This window comes from Callithrix jacchus, chromosome 7, assembly GCF_049354715.1.
Source record: "Callithrix jacchus isolate 240 chromosome 7, calJac240_pri, whole genome shotgun sequence".
NCBI lineage: Eukaryota > Metazoa > Chordata > Mammalia > Primates > Cebidae > Callithrix > Callithrix jacchus.
The window spans coordinates 111,825,184-111,847,317 of NC_133508.1; the positions used below are offsets into that span (position 1 = coordinate 111,825,184).

The 22,134-nt window shown below is 37.7% G+C and overlaps 1 protein-coding gene across 10 annotated transcripts in view; it reads right to left on the reverse strand.

Annotated features, from left to right (window-relative positions):
• Window positions 1–7,712: 7,712 nt before the first annotated feature.
• The window catches only part of ERICH3 (glutamate rich 3), a 109,384-nt gene continuing 94,962 nt past the window's right edge, over window positions 7,713–22,134 (reverse strand). For 9 of the 10 annotated variants that reach the window (XM_078332249.1, XM_078332248.1, XM_078332246.1 and 6 more), the window contains 4 exons: window positions 15,979–16,104; window positions 15,529–15,570; window positions 9,798–12,142; window positions 7,713–9,107 (listed from right to left, as the gene is read on the reverse strand). In XM_078332249.1, coding sequence (XP_078188375.1) covers window positions 9,816–12,142; window positions 15,529–15,570; window positions 15,979–16,104 — 2,495 coding nt within the window. In that variant the 3' untranslated portion in view covers window positions 7,713–9,107; window positions 9,798–9,815. The remainder of the gene's footprint in view (window positions 9,108–9,797; window positions 12,143–15,528; window positions 15,571–15,978; window positions 16,105–22,134) is intronic. The other variant, XM_009001495.5, reaches the window with a different exon arrangement.

Below are 22,134 nucleotides of genomic sequence, written 5' to 3' on the forward strand. Positions count from 1 at the left end.
CACAATTTGAATTCTAGGTTCTCAAAATCTGGCCCCAATTGTAGCAACATCAACATCACATGGAAACTTGTTAGAAATAAAAGTCACAAGTGGCTTGGAGCCCTATTGAATCAGAAATTCTAGAGATAAAGCCCAGCAAATTCTATCTTACTAAGCCCTTCACTCTTACACAGACCAAACTTTGAGAACTCCTGCTCCAAATGGAGCCATGTTGCCTGAGCTGAATATCAACTGTGATACTTCCTTGCTCTGTGTCTTGAATATGTTACCTCACTTTTCAGTGCCTCAATTTTATCATCTATAAAATGGGCTAATAGTACCTTCTTCATAGAAGCTTAATTAGTAAAAGAGAAAAACAGGAAAACTAAAGAGTAAAAAAGTAAAAGCATAATGAGTTAGCATGTATTATACTGATTTAAATTGGCTTGTGAAATAATATTTAGGTCCACATTTTAATCGCAGTAGCTATTCAAACTGGAGATTAGTGGTGGGAAAGCTTGGCTGTGTATATCCATCACCTGGGAAGATTTCTTTTTGTTCTTATGCCCAACTTCTACTCCCAGAGATTGAAATCCCCTCGGGAAAATTCTAATTTGCAACCAATATCATTAATATGCAGGAATTTAGATTTTAGTTTGCTACCTCAATTTGTGTATGCTTAGATAGGTTTAAAATTTGTTGAATTTTACTGGAGAGTTCAGTGCTAAGCATAATGTAATGGCTCCCATTAACATTATGATTACTTCAGTGGGAAGAGTTTCCATTCATCCTCAGAGATTTTCTTTGCTTTAAGTTAATTAACGGCAGGGGTATGTGTGTCATGTGTGCAAAATATCCACTGTCTGTCTCTAACTGACCTTGACAATCTCAGTGAGGATTATAAGAGGGCAATGACAAATTTCAGTGACCTCTAAGATCCAGACAACCAAAATGTTTCACCTTACACTGCATTTGAAAACTTGTATTTCCATGTTTGCAAGGCAAGAACTAAATTAGCTCTTAAAAAAAACACTGAGTTTTAGAGAGTAAATTTGATTAGAAATTAAGATTCTGTGTCTCTGAAAAGAAAATCTGACTAATGAGAAACAGCATTTTGAAGTGAAACAAGCTCTAGAGTAAAAATAGAGTTTCCGGCTCTGTTTTTGTCCCTAATCAGTGTGTAACCCACTCCTCAGGCCCTCTGGGCCTCTTTTTCAGTCTGATACATAAAGGGGAACAGGTAGAATGATATCTAGTGTCCCTACCAACTCTAATGTATTATGAAAATTACTAGTTTTTCTTTTCGCTCAAGAAAGTCGGATTCTCCATGCATCCTATCAACATCACTGAAATCTGGGCTTAAAAATTTTTTAAACAGCATATAACAATGTTCCCCCAGTCTGTATGTTAATTCAGGTATTTATTCATTTCCATATATTTATTGAGCATGTACTGTGTCCCAGACACTGTTCTTGGCACAGGGGATTGCATGTGGACCAGAACAGATCACATCTCTTCTCTCATGGAGCTAATACTATTCTACTGAAGAATAAATCAGCCTGTGTTAACAGGACATGTAATTGTCAGAACTCTAAAGTTATTTTTCCCTTCTTCACAACACCTCACATTTGCATTCCAACAGATGTAACAGAGAAGATGAGAATGGAAAGGAAGGATCAAAAACCTGACTAAAATGAAGTTTTAAAGTAATAGTCTTAAAAGGAGAAGCAGATTCAAATAAATCATCCATTCCCCTGAGAGATTAAAGGCCATTCATTTCTTAGTCTAGTCATTTCAAATATTTGTGTTTAAGGTACAGTTTTGAAAATTAAAATTTCCCTTGCAGAGTGAGGATTACTCGTCATAGTTATAGAATTATTTATTAAGTTAATAGCGCTTTAGAAATGGTCTGCAGAGCACAGTCCTCAGCCCCAATCTGACACTTTGCCTCCTTGTGCAAATAAAGAATTTTTGAGACACAGCCATACCAATTCCAATTCTTTTAAATATTGTCTATGGCAACGTTCATTCTAAAATGGCAGGGTTGAATATTTGCGACTTTATGTCCCACAATGCCTAAAATATTTACAACCTGGTTCTTTTTTTTTTTTTTTTTTGAGATGGAGTTTCGCTCGTTACCCAGGCTGGAGTGCAATGGCGCGATCTCGGCTCACCACAACCTCCGCCTCCTGGGTTCAGGCAATTCTCCTGCCTCAGCCTCCTGAGTAGCTGGGATTACAGGCACGTGCCACCATGCCCAGCTAATTTTTTGTATTTTTAGAAGAGACGGGGTTTCACCATGTTGACCAGGATGGTCTCGATCTCTTGACCTCGTGATCAACCCGCCTCGGCCTCCCAAAGTGCTGGGGCTTACAGGCTTGAGCCACCGCGCCCGGCCTACAACCTGGTTCTTTACAGGAAAAGTTAGCTAATCCCTCCTCGTTAGCACTGAAATTTTGTTTGAATACAACTGTTAACCGCCCTTTATTAGTCCCTTTACACACTGCTATAAAGAACTACCTGAGACTGGGTAATTTTTAAAGAAAGAGACTGGGTAATTTTACTTGACTCACAGTTCCACATGACTGAGGAAGCCTCAGGAAACTTACAATCATGGCCAGAAGGTAAAGAGGAAGCAAGTAACATCTTATGTGGCAGGAGAGAGAGAGATCAAGGGGGAGGCTGCCACACACTTTTAAACCATCAGATCTCATGAGAATTCATTATGAGACAGCATTAGGGGAATGGTGCTAAACCATTAGAAATCACCCATATGATCCAATAACCTCCCACCAGGCCCCACCTTCAACACCTGGGGATTACAATTAGAGAGGAGATTTGGGTGGGGACATAGAACCAAACCGTATCATGCCCTGATGGTGTACTCACGCTTCCTTTCCTAGAAACAGCTAGGCATTATGCTTAGGACTTTTCTTCCTTATAGCAACACCAAGCTGCATGACCCACTCATTTATTTTACTGGCAGATATCACTTTAATAGTAAGTAGATAAAACAAATTTTGTACATTAATCAAAATTTTGGCTACTGACTTGGGATGACTGCCAGGCCACAAGAAATATGGCCTTCAGTTATTCATCTTGTCCTTTATACTAGTGGACTTACATATGTCTGAAGGGGTTTTGAAAAACAATATCCCCTCATATGTTTTTATATTTACATGTAAAAATTTTTATATATTTAAGTAGTTACAGATGTAAACTTCTATTATTTTATAAAACAAGACATTTTCAGATTAAATGGTTGTATCTTTTTTCTACGTGTGTCCAAAGACATAAAAATGCCATAGAAATTCCATATCATCTTTATCCATGTCATGGATGCAATGGGGTGCCACTCTGATACTCTCTTCATAGTGGACACTATGGGTCTCCAGCAGTCTGGGGTGGGGTACACTATCTGAGTTTCTCCACAGGAATTGCCGAGCCTAGGATTATGCTTGCTCTTGAGTAGGAAGTCAACATCAAATGACTGTCCTGTTGTGGGGACATAGAGGCCTGGTCCGTCATCTGCATTTGGCCATCCCACCTCCAGAGCTCTCCTTTGATGAGTTGCACCTCTGTGGCAACTACATCTCTGCCCATCTTGTATCTTGGCCCATTTCTGCTTTTTCAGCTCTTCATTGTGTTGTTCACAGGGCAAGCCCCAATAAACCTGCACACAAACCTCTGATCCAAAGTGTTTCTGGAAGAATCTGACCTAAGACATTCATTTTCAAAAGTATGTGGCTAAGCTCTTCTTTAGTGTTAGAAAATCTCATGTTTTTTATTTTCTTAAACTTACATTTCTGTTCCACTTTGCCCATAGATATGTATGCTACTTCAGTATATTTTTATACTTAAATGTCTTTTACTTCTCACCCTGTCATAATTATCTGCCATTAAATTATTATGCAAATTAAATTTTAATTCAAAAATTTCTTGTGACCATAAGACTTTATGTGTTAAATGTCACCTGGACTGAGTTATCATTGCAATTATTAGTAATACACATTTGATCAAAACAACATTCATACTATAAATTTTGGCAAATATTACACATAAAAAGTAAAAGTAAAAATGCATCTAAGATAATGATTTCTATTTTAATTAGTTTGTATGTCTGTGAATGAATATTATTTACTGCTGGAATAACAGTGTTCAACATCAGTTCTATTCTACTTTCTGTTTTATAGATATAAAAATATAGTAATTATGCATGTCACATAAATAAGTAAATGGGAATGGGAGTTATTTTGTTATACTGTACAACAATGCTCTTATTTGAACTCCTTCTGATTTGCTAAAATTTACAGACTGATAATAAACCAAAAATATTTCAATGACTTATCAGCTGACAATTCAATCACATCTTCATTTAGTTGTGTTGAAAACAAAGAATTGAAAACCAACGGATTTGCAGACAGATTTGTTACCCAGTCATTAAAGTCCTTTCCTGTGCCATATTTCAAATTGCTCCTTTGTCTGATTTGTGTCATTCTAGGGATCATTGTATCACAGTAAACTTGGTAAGTGAATGAAGAGTTGGCCTCTATTGTGAGAAGATTGGGGGATTGACAAAAGACATTGACTGCAGACTGGTTCTCAAGTCCATTTTAAGATAAAGTGCATATGGAGATTAAGCATCTGCAAACTAGCCTTGCCAATGAATCCCACGAAAAGCTTCATCTTCCCTGGGAGGTACATTCACACCAGTTTGAAAGTTTCTGTGTCTCATTACATCAATTTCCCTAACAACTGTGAGATTTCGCTCATAATTTATGGGTCCCTAATACAATGTTTAAGTAGATATTTAATAAAGACCAGGAAACATTTGACAAAGCAGCAAGACTTAGGCACTAGCTTCTCTGTCGCAAGAATCTTTTGTGTACTTCATTTTCCCTAATTAAAAATGAGGGTATTTCAACTTTCCAAAATATTGTAAGAGTCCCACAGATTTATTAAACAGTTTGAGCCTTCTGGAACAAAATTAGAGAAGGCATGTGCATTCTCAAATTCCAGCATTTTATCTTGCTAAGTCAGTTTCCAGTTATTTTGAAAAGCATAGTTTTCCTGTCACAGTGCATATTAGAATAAAGAACAAAAAACACAGGGAAAAAGAAGAGGGGTGAGTTTGAGAGCAACTGTTAAAGAATTCCAGCTGCATTTATTCCCTGTTCTCTTGTACCTCTTGCTGCTGGCCATGGTGTCAGGGATTTTTTTTTTTAATGACATAATCAAATGGTACAGAAAACAGAGAGGAAATATTACCCAAGGTCAGAAGCGGCTTCTTCTGGGCTGTCCTTGAACCTACTGGAATATTTCACTTACTGGATGAATCTTCCTTACGGCTTTCCTTTCTTTTCTCAAACAATCATTTTTCCAAAGGCAATAATTTTGGCAAAAGTATTGATCTTAGAAGGATTAAGGAACTCAACTGTACTTTAAATTTACAACACTCTTAGAAAAAGCTTAACTCAAGAAGTTCAAGCAGAAAACCTAATTCCACCTACATTTCCTTTGATTGCCTATTTCGCTTTTGAATTATTTTAATAATCTCCTTTTTTCTTTGATTGACACTAGATGGAAATATAACTCCCTACCCACTGATAGAAGATCTATTGAGGAAGTTTATTTTTTTCCCTTCTATAAATAAACAAATACATGTAGAGGTTCACATGTACGATCTTAGTATCTATTTAAGATACCTCTTCTTAGAAGTATACGATAAGAAAAAGTCCAAATTTTGAGTCAGATAACCTGAGACTGACTGATTTTTAGACAAGCCACCTTATTGAGCTTTTGTTCACTTATCTATAAAATGGTGATAGGTGATAATAATTTTCCTCCCTGACATCATCTCTTGTGTGTGAAAGACACATATGAACGTAGAAATCAGTATAAATACATATACTGTATTCAAAAATACAGCCCAGTGAAACCAATCCTCTCTTCTCTGCTCTGTGGAGTTCAAATATTATAAGGAAAGAACACAGAGATTAAAAGTCAAGTCTTATATACAAAGAACCATTCACATGTCTCTGTAAACATATGACTGGTATATGTTTTAATAGTGAAGAAACAGGAAAAATATCATTTCAGGTGGACATAGAAATAATTTTATCAACATAGTATTTGCAGGAAAAGAATTCACTTATTCAAAATATCACAATACTAAATTTCATAGGTAAACTCACATGCAGATTGTAGAATTATGCTATGGGATGTTTTGTTGAAATGTGTTAAGTGTAAACATAATCCAATGCAATTTCCATTGAGCACATTATACAAAACTGAGTTTTCAAGGGGATTAATAAGTTTACTATCTTTCCCATAAGGTGTAATGTATTCAAAGTGCTCTGTAGCATTGAGGTTGAAATCAGGAAACAAATACTGTTAAAGCTCCACAGTAACACAGCTCAGTAAAAAAAAAAAAAATGAACTTGAATATAATGTAGATGAAATCTACTCATAAAACTTTAAGACAGATTATAGCGATTTATGATGTGCAGTAAGTGATATCCTTCAATAGGGAGTAGGGCAGAGGGACTTCTTGTATGTATCAATAGAATCATAGTAAAAATAGGTTTAATCCTGACTTCACCGCTTTTATATTGAGTGCCATTTCCTAGAGAAGAAAGAGACAGATAAATCAGAAGACAGAGAAAGATAGAGAGACAGAGAGAGGCAAAGAAAGAAAGTTCACAATGCCTCTGCAGTTCGCTTTCCAACTGAGACTAAACCTTAATACTATCAATAGTCCATGACAGCAGTTTTCAGACATCAGTGTACACCAGTATCACATGAAGGTCTTGTTAAGATATGGATTACTGGACCCCACCAAGAGTTTCTAATTTAGTAGGTAGGAGAAGGAGCTGGGACCAATTTGCAGATGATGCTGATCCTTCTCATCAAGGACCTATCTACTATCTGGCTCAGTGTATTTTTGATCATTGAATGGCTCCATCATACATTAAAATGAAAAATACCTATTTTGATAATATGCCTGGTCCCAAGGGACCTTGAGTGTAATGTGGCCAGCATGGATTATATGATTTAGAGCAGCAGTTGTCAACCTTGGCTATATAGAAGAATCAAGTGAAAAGTTAAAAATATATATATATATATACTGATGCATAGATCCATCAAAACTAATTAAAGCGGAATCTCTGGGGTGCGGAAAAGCATTGAGTCATTATAAAAGTGCCCCATGAAAATCTAATGTCTATTCTTGCTGGAAAATCACTGCTTAAGGAAATTTTTTTTGCCTCCTCACATAAAGAAATGGTAGATAAACACATGCACTCTGGGGCACTGGTATGTCTTCAAGGAAATCGAAACCCCTAGGAGGCAGGCTGATATACAACTAGAAAATAATATCGGGGGTAATTTAGAATGCAATTGTGACTATTGATTTATAATGAACTGCAAGGTTAGTTCACAGGTTTGAAATAACAGAACTTGGGAAGGTGAGCAGCACACTCATTTAGTCCAAGTTTCTTTTCCGTTGAATGACAGCAACTAAAGAGTACAGAATGTTGGCATACATGCTGATGTGCGCTGCCTATCGCTATAATCATTATACTCATTCTGCTTAACTTAATTATTTACTACTTTTATTTAAATTTGAATGGCTCTGTAAATAAGGCCCCAGGGATCAAATGCTACAAGCTGCCATTTTACTAGTCTACCCCAGAAAGTAGAACTACAGAAACACTCACAAAAAACAAAGAGCATTTTGAAATAAGACTTTCCTTTATTATTCTGGCATAAATTAAAAGAATGAATATTTCTAAGTATAAGTGCAAATACATTCCATGAAATCTTATTTATTTATTTATTTATTATACTTTAAGTTCTGGGGTACATGTGCAGATCGTGCAGGTTTGTTACGTAGGTATACACGTGTCAGTAGTTTGCTGCATCCATTGCCCCGTCATCTACATTAGGTATTTCTCCTAATGCTATCCCTTCCCAGTCCCCTCACCCCTTGCTATTCCTCCCCTAGCTCCCCATCCCCCAGGTCCCAGTGTGTGATGTTCCCCTCCCTGTGTCCATGTGTCCATTGTTCAACACCCACTTATGTGGGAGAACATGCGGTATTTGGTTTTCTGTTCTTGTATCAGTTTTCTGAGAATGTTTTTCAGTTTCATCCATGACCCTGCAAAGGACATGAACTCATCTCTTTTACGGCTGCATAGTATTCTGTGGTGTATATATGCCACATTTTCCTTATCCAGTCTATCACTGATGGGCATTTGGGTTGGTTCCAAGTATTTGCTATTGTGAACAATGCTGCAACAAACATACGTGTGCATGTGTCTTTATAATATGAAAAAAAAGCTCATCATCACTGGTCATTAGAGAAATGCAAATCAAAACCACATTGAGATACCAACTCACACAGTTAGAATGACAATCATTAAAAAAATCAGGAGACAGCAGATGCTGGAGATGATGTGGAGAAATAGGAACGCTTTTTCACTGTTGGTGGGAGTGTAAATTAATTTAACCATTGTGGAAGACAGTATGGCAATTCCTCAAGGATCTAGAAATAGAAATACCATTTGAACCAGCAATCCCATTACTGGGTATATACCCAAAGGATTATAAGTCATTCTATTATAAAGACCCATGAAATTGTTTGCTAAAATAAGTTAGAGATCACAGACCAATTCATTAAAGCCCCAAACCACAGATTATAAATAAATTTCCCATGTATGAATCTGAGATTGTGGAATGGATTTGGGCTCTGTATTGTAAAATAAAAAGGACTTTAGACAAACCCCTAATATTAGGACTGGGCCTTCCAGTGATCTTTGGTAAAAGTCAAACATTTGAAAATCATCATTTTTGTTTGAAAATAGTGTTAGGTGTGTAGAATGTGTAACAGCCTCACGAGTTTCTCCAGGAGGAACCATGGCTCCTAAGAAGGATCCTACAAATCTACTTGAGCTATTCTCAAGGTGCTTACTGAGCTACTGACCAGGGTTGACAGATTGGGAATCATCTCAGACAAGTATAGCTCGGAGTTAAAAAGAAAAGAGAGACAAAATCAAGAGTCCTGGTGAGATGCTTGAGCAAATCTTTCTCCACTCTTTACGTCTTCCAGAAGACATCTTTAAATTATCCTGAAAAACAATAAAAAGGATAGTAGTACCAGAATAAAATCACTCACAATAGTGGAAACTGGACACTAAGAATGTGAGGGCATTAAGGAAATGGCAGGATATGCAAAAAAATAATTTTAGTCTTTAGTTCCACTCCTCAAGATGTATAACCTGTATTAAAATATTCAATATAGAATGCTTATATTTTGCAGTGTTTAACACATATCTGTAAAAATTATATGTGTTAAACACTGCAAAACTGCAGAAATGAAATCAAAGGGACCATTTAAAGGCAAATGATTACAAACAACCTTCGACTCATCCTTTAAAACACTAGGGTGGAGATGCATTGTGAAATAGAGTTTGATTCTTTACTCTTGTGGTCTGTCCTTTGCGGCACATTCTCCTCTGTATTTCCTCTTTGGGGTCCTATCTGGGAGACACGGATCTCACAACTTCAAGGAGCTGCCTTGCAAAGACCGAGCATGACTTGTCATGCAGGGAAGAGCAGTGGGTCCCCATGTGTGCTTTGGCCCCTCCTCCATCTTTCCCAGCCCCTCTCCTGATAGGCTCAGGGATAAGTGACACAGAACTGAAGTCTGTGTGTTTATATGTGCACAGAAACCAATAAAGGAACAACCAGCCCCAAGAGGAGGAGACCCACCACAGGGTTGCTATTTAGTCCTGCAAGCACATCAGACTTCAACTCACCATCTACCAGCAAGTCTCCTAGGCCTGCGCGTTGCTGGGAGAAACATCTGCAGCCTCGCTTTCTCCTTGCACCATGCGCTGTTGCTTCTCTTGGGTTGCAGTGAAATCAGTCTTCTCAGGATGTGTTGCCATCGCCTGGAGACTCTCTATACTCAGTTCCCTCTCTCCTTCCCGTGGTAATCCTAATGTGAATTTTTCAGCTGCTCTCAACTCCTGCCTCCCAGTGGCTGCCTCCTGGCCCTCTGACTCTGCCTCTAGCTCCTGTCCTAGCCCTGAGGTCTTCCCTTCCAGGGCTCCTGGGGTACCTACCCCAGCCTCTGTTGTACATGTCACTGTCATCTCCTCTGCCGCTGACATTTCCTCCTCACTCTGCACTAATTCCTCTACCACCGCCCTCCCTGCAGCTGCTGTTTTTCCTACTAACTCATCCTTTTGGTGCCAAGTTTCTTCCTCAGCAACATCTGAAAAGGAGGAGGCTTTATTTGCTATTGTTTTCTCCTCAGCTGTCTCCAAACCTGCCAACACCTCCCTCTCCTCTCTGGCTGTTTCTGCCATTTCCCCTCCTCCGTGTAGAACTTCCTCAGCCACAACCCTTTCTCCTCCCAGGCCCTCATTCTTTTCTGTGTTTCCCCCTCCTCCCAAGTCCCTGTCCACTTCCAAGTTCCCGTCCTGAATCACTTCTCTCCCCAGAGTGCACTCTTTGTCCTCCTCCTCCTCTGGGTCCTCATCCATCAATTCTTCCCTGAACTTTTCTGCCATCGTGGAATCTCCCTCAGGAACATCTTCCTGGGTCCTTAGCATGACATCCACCCCTTCTTGCCCTTCAGCCCTCTCCTCCATTCTTGCACTGCAGTTGTGATCTTTGGCGGCCAGCTCCTCTGCCGGGTCTGTGGCTGGGATCAGCCCCTCAGGGGCCTGCACCTTTCCGGCTGGCTCACTTTCAGGAGCTGCTAAGGCCCCCTCTCCATCCTGGTGGGGCCCCTCCTCCAGGGCCCTGTTCTCCCTGTTCAATAGCTCTTCTCCATCTTTGTGCTCTGTGTCTCTGGCTTCGCTCAGTCTTTCCTCTCCTCCTTCTTTTGTCAAAGCTGTTATGTTTTCCAGCGAGTTTTCAAATCCAGGTGTCGGTTCAAATATGGGATCCACTGTCTCTTTTACTGAATCTTCTCCTAGAAGCCCTGGATTGTCAGACAACTCAGATGCCTCCACAGGTGCTTCGTTCTCAGCATCAGATCCCATTTCCTTGGGTGGGGCTTTTGTCTCTTCCTCAGCTCTTACTTCTGTCTCTGATTTCCCCTCTTCTGCTTTACGTTTTCGCTCTTCTTTAAAAGCGTCTTTATCCTTAAGTGCATTTGGCCTTGTCACCTCTTCTCTCTCAGATTTGGTTTTCCTCAGAGGCGTTTTTGGTCTCTCAGCTTTCCTTCCCTCTCTTGCTACATCTAATTCCTTGGGCAACATTTCTTTCCTATCATCTTCCCTATTAGCTTCTGCCTCAGAAGCTATCTCTTCCCCTTCCACATCTTCCTTGCAAAGGTCTTCAGGGCTGCCCTGCATCCGGCTTGCCTCTGCTGTTCCTGCAAAGGGGCTCAAGGGTGTTTCTGTTCTCACATACTTTCTCTCTTTGGCTGGTTCCTCTCCCCCAAGAACTGCCCCTTCAGAACCATCCTCTCTCTTGGATGCTGTGTCCTCCATGGGTTCTGTGTCCTCTAGGTCTATGGATGTTTGCTCTTCACTTTCCCTGGCATCACTCACGGCCACCCCACCCTCAGCCTCTCCCTCCTCCGATGTCGCTGCCTCTCTCAGGGTTACCACCTCCTTAAGATGCTCTGAATTCAGGGCTGCTGCTTTACTTGCAAGCACTGGCTTCTCCAAACCCTGTTCCCCTTCAGAAGCTGCCTTCTCTGTCTCAAGCACCATCAGCATCAAGGCCTGCTTTACAGGAGCCTCATCTTTACTCAGGCCCACAGCATCTTTTGCTGCCGCTTGTCCAGTGGAGTCTGACCCCCCTTCGCCCAGCCTTCTGGCCCCTTCTGCTTCTGCTGCTGCCTCTGCCCCCCTTTCTATACCTGGAAAAATCTCCCTTTTCTCTGTGAACTCTTCTACCAGTTCTGACAGCTCTGCTGTTGGCTTCCACGCCCTCAAGGGAGCCTCATGAACAACTCCTGCTTCTCCCCACAGCGCTGCCTCCCCTTTTCCCTGTACTATGTCAGTGTCTCTGTGCTGGGGCACTTCATCTGCCTCCATTGCTTTTTTCTTCTCCAGTGTATACTTTTCTTGTGCCAATCGCTGGGATTCCTTGTTTGAGTTGATTGTTGCTGTTTCAGCCACCACTGAATTCATTGTTGGTGCTATAAAAATAAGGTTAGAAATCAAGGTTACTTTAATTCCAAGTGAACAGGGGAGGAGACACTATAATATTATATAACACTATTTACAGTATGAGATGTTTGTATGCGATATCAAGAGGCCAAACACTTTCTCCATTGAATCTAAGATACTGACTATAACATGCACCATGAATTAATAATGGTTTTTCATTATGAAATGAATGCTTTCAAATTTAATGAACACACTGATATTAAAGAAAAGCTGAACATCAGGAATGTTGAAAATAAGCAGCAATAAGCAAAAAAAAAAAAATCTTTATGTTCCCATGTCTTAATCAATAAAATCTTCGTCTCACTCTGTCTTGGCTTCCTCTTTCTCTCTCTTTCTCTCCCTCACATACTACAAATACATACAAACTTCCTTTCTTAAAAATAATAGTAAGTGGAAAATTATGCAATAAGAAAAATAGTGAGCATTGTCTTCTTATAAATTATTATTTTCTTTGTCTCTTTTTTTCTTTATTTATTTTTTGTTATTGTTTTTGAGGCAGGGTCTTGCTTTGTCACCCAGGCTGGGGGGCAGCGGTGCGAACATGGACCACGTCAGCCTCAACCTCCTGGTCTCAAGCAATCCTCCTGCCTCAGCCTCTCAAGTAGCTGGGACCATAGGTGCATGCCACTATGTGAGGCTAGTTTTGTTTTTTATTTTGTTTTGTTTTGTTTTGTTTTGTTTGTAGAGACAGAGTCTTTCCATGTTGGGCTGGCTGACTTCCAACTCCTGGGTCTCAAACTCCCAAATTGTTGGGGTTACAGGTGTGAGCCACTGCACTGGCCCGGAAATCATTATTTTCTATAGCAGCATAATATGTCTGTCTTGGGCCTATGTTCCTTATACACGGGCCTTTAGCAACACAATCATAATACAGGGTGAAGTGATCATTCTTACTCCCAGATGATAAGCTATTATATCTAGATTTAGTCATCACAAATTGGTGTCTTTAGTAAAAAAGTCTTACCTTTTTAGCTTAAGGTAAGACCTGTCACTAAAGACACCAATTTGTATTGTCTCTCACCTGTGTTCAGAAACTAATTTGCCTTTGGCAAAACAGGACCACAGGGCAAGACAGCACTTTGTAGACTGGGACTGTTTTCAGCATAAATAATCTTCTTTAAGTACAAGTTTTCATCCATAATTTCCTGGCAAACCTGGGTGGACAAGCTATCATAGTTCATAGTTCAATAAATATAATATAGGTTTCATATGTTTTTAATGGTACCAAGTGGATTTTTTTATTACTTAATAAAGTTATATACATGTTCTGAAATATGCAAGCAAAATAAGTAAAGAAAAGCATGTTATGCCAAACGCCTAAAGCATTTCCATTTCCCAACTGCAGAATAGTAATTAGGGAGCAAGGAGCTTTGAAAAGGGTCATCTTAATAATTTATATCAATTTAATCTTCTTTTTCATTTATAAAAACACCACTGGACTAGATTGTATGAAATAAGTTATACCAAGGTGGCAAACTCTAAATTACAAAAACGTATAAAGTAGGCAAGTGTCCATCATTTGTTTTTTACTTGCTTGCCTTCTCGGCTAGCCATCTTACCTGCCACATCATCACCAGCAACCTATCAGAAGCCTGGAGTTCTGATCTTTCTCACTTCTTCTCTACTTTATACCCCATTCAAGACTGTCTTACCATTCCATTACCTCTTCTAACCCACGACATGGTTATCCTTTGCTGTGTTTCCTCGGCTCTTGCCAGCTACTATGATAAACCATTCTGAGGTAAAGGAATAACGGTTGATATTACATTTCCCTTAAAATGTGTCTGGAAGGTAATTTATGATGTCTCCTTTCGAAGGAGTAAAATAAAAATTTCAGGCCATCTATCAATAGGGTGGAGGTTGACTTTACAGGTCTGCTTATCACAGCAGTTATTTCATAACTTTTAACTAAAAGCTTTCAAAGCAAAATGTAGAATAAAGTATTTGTTCACAGAAATGTAGCCAATTCACCTGAGAGAATATGGTCCATTTTATTTCATTACAGATTTGAAACACAATTAAATTGGAGCAATAGGAAACAATAACGTGTGTCAAGTCTCTTTGATAGGGTGTCTGTTGCTATTCAAAATCCTGCATGAAAGTATATTAAAAAGGCAGTTATGAAAAACATTTAAATAAAATCCTCTGTTTTTCTAATCTAGTTCCTAAATTTATGAATTAATTAAAGAACATTTGGGGAAACAGGGAAATAAAATTGCCTAGCCACCATGTAGTAATATACTATGCCTAAATTCTAGGAGAGAAAGTGCTAATGGCATCCAGCTGAGGCAGTATATGAACACATACACACCATAGGGGAGTCAGACGTGATGTTCCTCAAGCAAGGGAGAAAGAGTAATTGAAGCTTTTCTAAGAAATATCAGTATAAAAATATCACATTTTTTATGGTAACCCCATGGGCTTTTGAAAAATATGTAATAGAAGAGAATAAGCAATATTCACAAACAGTGGCAATTTAGTTTAGTGGAATAAGTGTGTACTTGGAAGTCAGACTGACCTGGGTAAAAAATGCCATCCTTGCCACTTACTAAACTTGGCAAATAACACCTCTCTAATCTTTCATTTTCTTATCCATAAAATGGGAATAGCAATGCTATACTCACAGAATCTTTGACAGTGAGATAATTTATGTAAAATGCTGAGCACAGTGCCTGGCATAAAGAAAGCCCTAATAATCTTCCTTGCATACACCTTTCATTGCTTACAAATAACTAGATTTTCTTGCTTTAATTCAATTTAGTCTATAATAACCAGTATCTGCATTGCATAATAAATGTCTGGAAAGGTGCACCTGAATTCCTCTAGTTGAATGCCCACTATAAAAGATGTGGCTTCTCTAAACTCAGAATTCCCCTCTTGTAACTCAGGCCACTGCATATTCAAGTGTTACCTGGCCCTCTTCATGTTGCCAAGGGAGAATTAGAGCTCAGGGAAACAGCATAAATACAGGTACTCTGGCTATGGCTTTTTGCTATAAGCAATAAAGTCCTTTTTCTCTGACCCAGAAGTCTTATGTCTTCTGCCAGGATCTATAAAACCATGGCTGCCTAAGTTGTTGCTTGAAAGAAGAGTAACATCTCAAGTGCCTCACAGTGCTCGATGAGAATTATTAAATATTGAAGGTGCAATAATGTGACCATTTGATGAATAAATTAATATCTTTCCCTGCCCCCATACACATACATATATTCAAATCATGACATTTTTTAGAAGTCATTCAATACATACCAGAAAACCTGGTGATTTCAAGAACATAGGAAGTTTGAGCAGATTTGTATGAGTCATGGTGTGTTGGAACACTCTAACTGGAACTCTTAACAGATGGAATACTTACCACCAAGGGCCAGGTCATATGCTAATGGCAATGAATCCTTTCCTAATTAAAAAAAAGAAAAAGTTCAAATGAATCATTGTGAAATGTACCATGGTTCTCTATGGCTTCAATTGGGTCAGTTAAGGCAAGTTCATCTACCTGTTCAGCTATCTGGGAGGCAGGCTATTGAAATAAGACTCATCTGAAAATTCCTACCAGTATTTTAAAATCTAACATCCTGTTTATAATCCTAGGCATCAATATATTCAAAAAAGAATAATAAATGTATACCTGATGTTAGTTTTAAAGCTCCCCTTAGGGCCTGTCAACTACCTTTGGCCATGCTATTTCATTAGTAGAAAAGAAAACAAAAAGGTGGCAGAAGGAAGAAACACGAATAGGAAAAATGGAAACAGGTTGTTTTTGCAGAGGATTTCTGAAGGTCATTCCGAGGTAATGATGTGCTCTTACCGCCACTTGTGTCAACCTCCAGCTTCCTCGGTGGCTTCCCACCCCCATCTTCGCTGCTGACACCAGACTCAGCATCATAGTGACAGTGGTAGCCCGATGCCAAGCCTTCCGTTATTATCTTTCCAGCTTATTGGGGGTCACATAAAATATCGAAAGGTATTAAAATAGGTCATGGGAACATTGCTGAGCTATTTCACATCATTTACACAAGTGGGGTCAATTTAAATACATTTACATTAAAATGTAACCTTGTTTTAAAAATCGCTGAAGCATAAACAACTCCCAAGCTATGATTTCAAAAAGCAAACACAATACACAAAAGAAGATCATGAAGTAAAGAAATCCATGCAGAGAAATACTTGCATTAAAAAAAAAGACAACAGCCAGAAGCAGTGACAGGTTTGCCAAATGCACATGCGACGAAATGATTGAAAAAAGCAGTTTAGTTGCATTTTCCCTTCTAGGAACATGTGCTACGGCTTTTATGACACCAATCATCATTGCTTTTTTAAATTGCTAAAACTGCTAGAGCTGACTACTCTATGAGCATTTCATCCATTAGTAGACTTTAATGATTTGACCTCAATATTCACTCCATGTGGACATAAGCAAAAAGGCTATTACAAGTTTCCTATAAATTTGACAGTAAAAGCTATTGTAGAAATTCCTGTTGTCTGTAATTGGTTACTAGCATGGACTTCAGGATTACAGAGACCTAAATTCAAGTCTCATATTATACACTAACCATATCACATTGAGCCCATCTGTCAAAAAGAATTACCTATTCAATGGTTCTTGAGAGTTTAAATGAAATACTATAGACAGAGCATGTTCATCTACTTATTAGCAAGTGTCCAGGCACTTAATAACAGCGATGATGATGGTGATGATGATGGTGAGCATTTCTAAGTATCATCGCCCAATGTGGTATAATTCCAGGCCAAACTGTAAAGCCAATTAAGTTTGTCTTTAGTTTCTGATAATTTCCTGTCTACATCCCTTGCTTATCATCTAATGACCCATATATTAAATCCCATAAATCCCTGACATTACCCATTATATTACATTCTGGTTAACAAAAGTTATTTCAAATAACAAAACTGAAATCTGTCTTCTGGCATAAGAACATGGTATTTCTGAAACCAAGTAACTCTTTTTCCTTTCCTTTCCTTTCCTTTCCTTTCCTTTCCTTTCCTTTCCTTTCCTTTCCTTTCCTTTCCTTTCCTTTCCTTTCCTTCCCTTTCCTTTTCTTCTTTCCTCTTTCCTCTCCTTTCCTTCCCTTCTTCCCTCTTTCCTTTCCTTTCCTTCTTCCCTCTTTCCTTTCCTTTCCTTTCCTTCCCTTTCCTTCTTTCCTCTTTCCTTTCCTTCTTTCATTTCTTCCTTTCTTTTCTTTTTTCTTCTTTCCTTTCCCTCCTTCCTTCCCTTCCTCCCTCCCTTCCTTCCTTTTCTTCCTTTCTTCCTTCCTTCCTTTCCCTCCTTCCTTCCTTTCTTCAACCTCCCCTGATGTTCTGTTACAGCAGATACAAAGACTTTACTTTGAGAAAATAGATCTAGAATGTCATTTCTTGCTTAGTTTAAGGTGAACTGCTAAGAGGTAATTATTTACCGATCTCTCTGTATTTGGAAACAAATAGTGAGATACCTGCTTCCAATCCGTTTTGGAGAAAATACTGTGACTTAACAATATTAGGAGGAAAAACATAAATTAAAAGAGGGAAATAATATCATTCAAATGTATTCTCTTTTAAAAATATTTGAATATCACTTTTTCTTATTCATCCAATGTAACAAAAATGTTTTTACAGTAAGAGTTTAGATGACATCGGTTCATGACAATGAAGTAATAGTTGGATTTGCTATCAAGTTTTTATTTTAGAAACTTTATAAACATAATACATGTGAGTTAAATATCATCTTACTATAATAATGTGAATATTGTATATCTAAAGATTCAAATAAGCAATGTTTTAGGTGTTGCATATAAATTTGTTTCGCAGTTACATGAAACTTTATTCCATCAGTGCTAAAACATCAAAATTTTTTTCAAGTAGTCTACAGGGTATAAAAAATATAGGTTACAATATTAATAATAAACAATAATTAAGCAGTTAGCAGCTACTGAACCAAAAGACTATTATAAAAAACCAAACGGTACTAGCATAATCTGAAAATTAAAACTCATTCTGAAATGATAGTGAAGCTTGTAGTCCCTCTGTCTCAGGGATGTAGTCACCACTTGCCCACATCTGCTGGCTTGCCCCTGGAGGATTAGCCTTTGGAAGTAGATGAGAGCCTGTATAGTTAAGTGTTGCCTATTTCAGGTTCAGCAAGAATGGGACCCTGGCCTAAGTATCAAGGACTTACTAGGTGTGAAACTAGAAAAGGCTTCACTTGGTCATTTTTCTCAGATGTTCTTCTGAAACTGAAACTTAAAAGCAAGAACTTGGCTGGTGTCTAAACTCAACTGTTTCCCACCCATAGTAAAAGAGGACTGCATGCTGAGACTCCCAACACATCACTGTTGCTTCTCTCTATTCAGTTCTTCATCCCCCAAGGCTCCTGTCTTTTACCTGTCAATAAAGGGACCACTAGAGGCAAAGGTAATTGTCAGTTCTCAAAGCATTAGTTGCAAAATGGAATTGTCACACACAGAGAAAGTCTTAGAAAATCACCTTTTTTCCCACTCAAATGATATATTATACTTAAGGTATTTTTTTAAATATCGAAATATTCCTATAATGTCAGCTTTTTAAATATAAAAACAAATATATTTTAAATAATATATGTTGTATTTTCCTTAAATATGGAGACAGTATTTATATAGATTATCCAAACCTTGTAAAAATTAAAGGATACAAAGGAGAAAATAATTATCATCATTTCACTACTCAGAGAAAACTATTAGTTAACATTGTAATAGATTTCCAAGTAGTTTTTACTCGATTCTTACTAAAGGTAGCATTTAATATCCTACTTTATTAATTTAGCAATGTATTGTGACTATTTTCCCACATCATTAAATTTAAAAGACTCTTCACTAACACATAAAATATTCTAAGAAAGCCTTACTGAATTTTGATTCATCAATTGCCTATTGTTAAATATTGAGTTATTTCTATTATTTTGTGATTATAAAGCTATTTTAAATACCACTTATAATCATTTTTGCACATATTTCTGATTATTCTCTTAAGACAAATTCCTAGAATAGGAATTGCTATGAATTTTTAGGAGCTTTTGTATGTATTTCTAAATGTCCTTTTTAAAAGGAGATGTGATGAGCGATGTCATCAATAATGACTGCAAGTCCTATGTGCCTGCACTACTTTCACAATTTCCACCAATTCTTTCTTTATTTGATAATTTAGTAATTGAGGTAGTGGCAAGGACAGAGCTCTCAATATTAGTAACAAGCTTTCCTTTTGTGAATTTCCTGCTATACAATGTACATTCTTCTGTTATGATGTTTGCCTTTTTATTGATTTATAAGAACTCTTCATGTATTACAAACATCAATCATCTTTTCCAACTTTTATTTTAGACTCGGGGATACAGATGCAGATTTCTTACATGAGTAAATTGCATGTCACTGAGATTTGGTGTGCAAATGATCCCATCACGCATGCAGCGGACATAATACCCATAAGAAGTTTTTCAACCCACGGCCCCCTTTCACCTTCCCCGCCTAGTAGTACCCAATGTGTGTTGTTGACATCTTTATGTCCACACAAACATAAATTTTTTGTCATATCCACGTTGCACATATTTCCTCCAGAGTTTGCTTTTCTGTATAGTTGTTTGTTAGTGCTGTTCTTGCTGCTGCTATTGCAAAGAATTTTACATTACTCAGTACTATTTCTTCCAAATCCCAAAACATTATTTTTAAGATTTGCAGACATTCTACATCAAATTTTGGTTTTAATCTGGCAAAAATTACCATCATCTTTATATTTAGTCTTCTATTCAAATAGTGGGAACGATTTCACATTTATCATATTTTTTCATCCTCTTTGTGTGGAATAGCATATTTTTCTTATTAAGTTCATGTGTTAGGCTTTTCTTTCTTATACATTTCTTGAAGCCTGATTATACGCATTCCTCCATATGGTTTATTACTTTTGTTGTTGTTGTTATAGTTTGAGTGGGGGAGCTGTTTGAGGCTATACTTTGAAATTGGTCACCTTACAAACACCACTTGTTGGCACTAATAATTGCGGTAAATTAATTATCCAGTGAGTTGTTTTTTTCTCTTAAATCCAAGAATGACTTAGAGTACTGCTTTTAAATTTCCAATTTTTCTGGTGAGAATTATATTTTATAAATAATTTCTGGTTTTATTGCACTGTTATCATGCAATGTGTATTCAACAAATTCTGCTCTGTGCTATAAAAAAGGCACATAGAGAATAATAGTTACATGAGAATCCAGCCCTCTAAATTATATTAATCCTTTTTTCCATGTCCTTATGTATTGTGAAAAGGACTTATGTTCATATTTAAATAAAAATGAGAGTGGCTCATTTTGTGTTTTCCATTAGAAGAGTGGTTAGCTTCTTGAATGTTGTTAAATCCCACTGGGATACAGATCTTCCTCACAAAGGTTAAGCTGAAATCATTTCCAAGGCCAATTCAGTGACCCAAGAGATAGAGGTGAAAGGAAAGGAAAGTGGGGCTTTGAACCCTGTTGGCAGAAATGTACTTCACTGTGTTACTTTCCTATGGTTGTAAGAGCTTCCAGGCTTGGCTAGACTCTTGGCATTGGCATCTTCTTTGGTAGGGAAGTGCCTCTATGAACTCAGGGGAGAAGACCCTCTACCAGTCAGTGCAGCTGACCTTTTGCTGGTGTTGCCTCACAAGCTTTCCTGGGGGGTGGCAACAGTGAAGAACGCTGAACAATCAGAAGCCTGCACACCATCTTTCTGCTTCCTCACAGCTCGCTCGTGCTTCCAGCCTCTTCTAACCCTTGAAGTCTAGGATGATTTCTATTTTAACTCCCATGAGAATGCTCCTCTTTCTCGTGGGAAACAAACCTAAGATAGCTCCTGATGTCTTTCTCTAATTTGCCCTCATGTAGCAAATTCCTTGGATTTTGTGACATCTGGATGGTACCTTCCTTACACACAAAAACACATTTTTTATACTTTATAAAACATTTACACTGCTGTTTATATACGTTCTTCCTCAATTAAAATAGAAGAGGGAGAAAGCAAAATCAGGTACCTGAACTCATATTACCAAATGAACTAAATTTCACAGTGTTTCTGATTAACGTTCTCTTAAAAGTTAATTTATAGCCTTCATATCACTTGCTGCTATGTTAATGTAGAAACTTAGAAACTCTGCAATAATTCAACTGCTTTTGTGGAAACAAATCAAATCGCATCTTAAAATTCAGGCAATCACAAGTGACATGTAAAAGTTGACACTTTAATATCTACTAGTCAAGATGCAAACTGAATTATTAAATATTTACTAAATTAAAAAACATTCTTATCATTTGGAAGCATTATTTATGTGGTTTAAATGAATAATTTGGAAACTTTCAGATATTCTTGACCATAAACTTTGATTTCACAAAAAAAATAAAATATTTAGAATGATGATGCTGAAGGTTGTAATTGTTCAGGCCAAACAGAGTTGCAGGGTACCATTTTCTCTTTTCTGATTTTTTTTTGTAATTCTTTGCTTATTTTGTTTGTTTATTTCTCTTTTCTCCTCCCACCTTTCCACAATTTTACATATCATCTAGGCCATTTTTCTCCCTTAAAATAATGTAAAAAGGGGCAGAACAAAGCCATGGTATTTCTGTCCTGTAATTGCCTATTCTCCATGCTAAGGCCTTAGACAGCATGGTCAGCCAGGGCAGATGAAAAGAAAATATCCAGAGGAGTAAGAAGGATAGTCCAAGAAATCAGCCAAGAACTTCAATTTACTGTGTATCTTGGAGGCTTTAGGGGTTTTGTTTGTTTGTTTTTACAGTATAGGGGACTCCCCTTATCTGCAGAGTATACATTCCACACCCCCAGCAGATGCTTGAAACAGTAGATAGTATCAAACTCTATATATACTATGCTTTTTCCTATACATGCATCCTTGTAATAAAGTTTAATTGATAATTAAGCACAAAAGAAATTAACAACAATAATAATAAAATAGA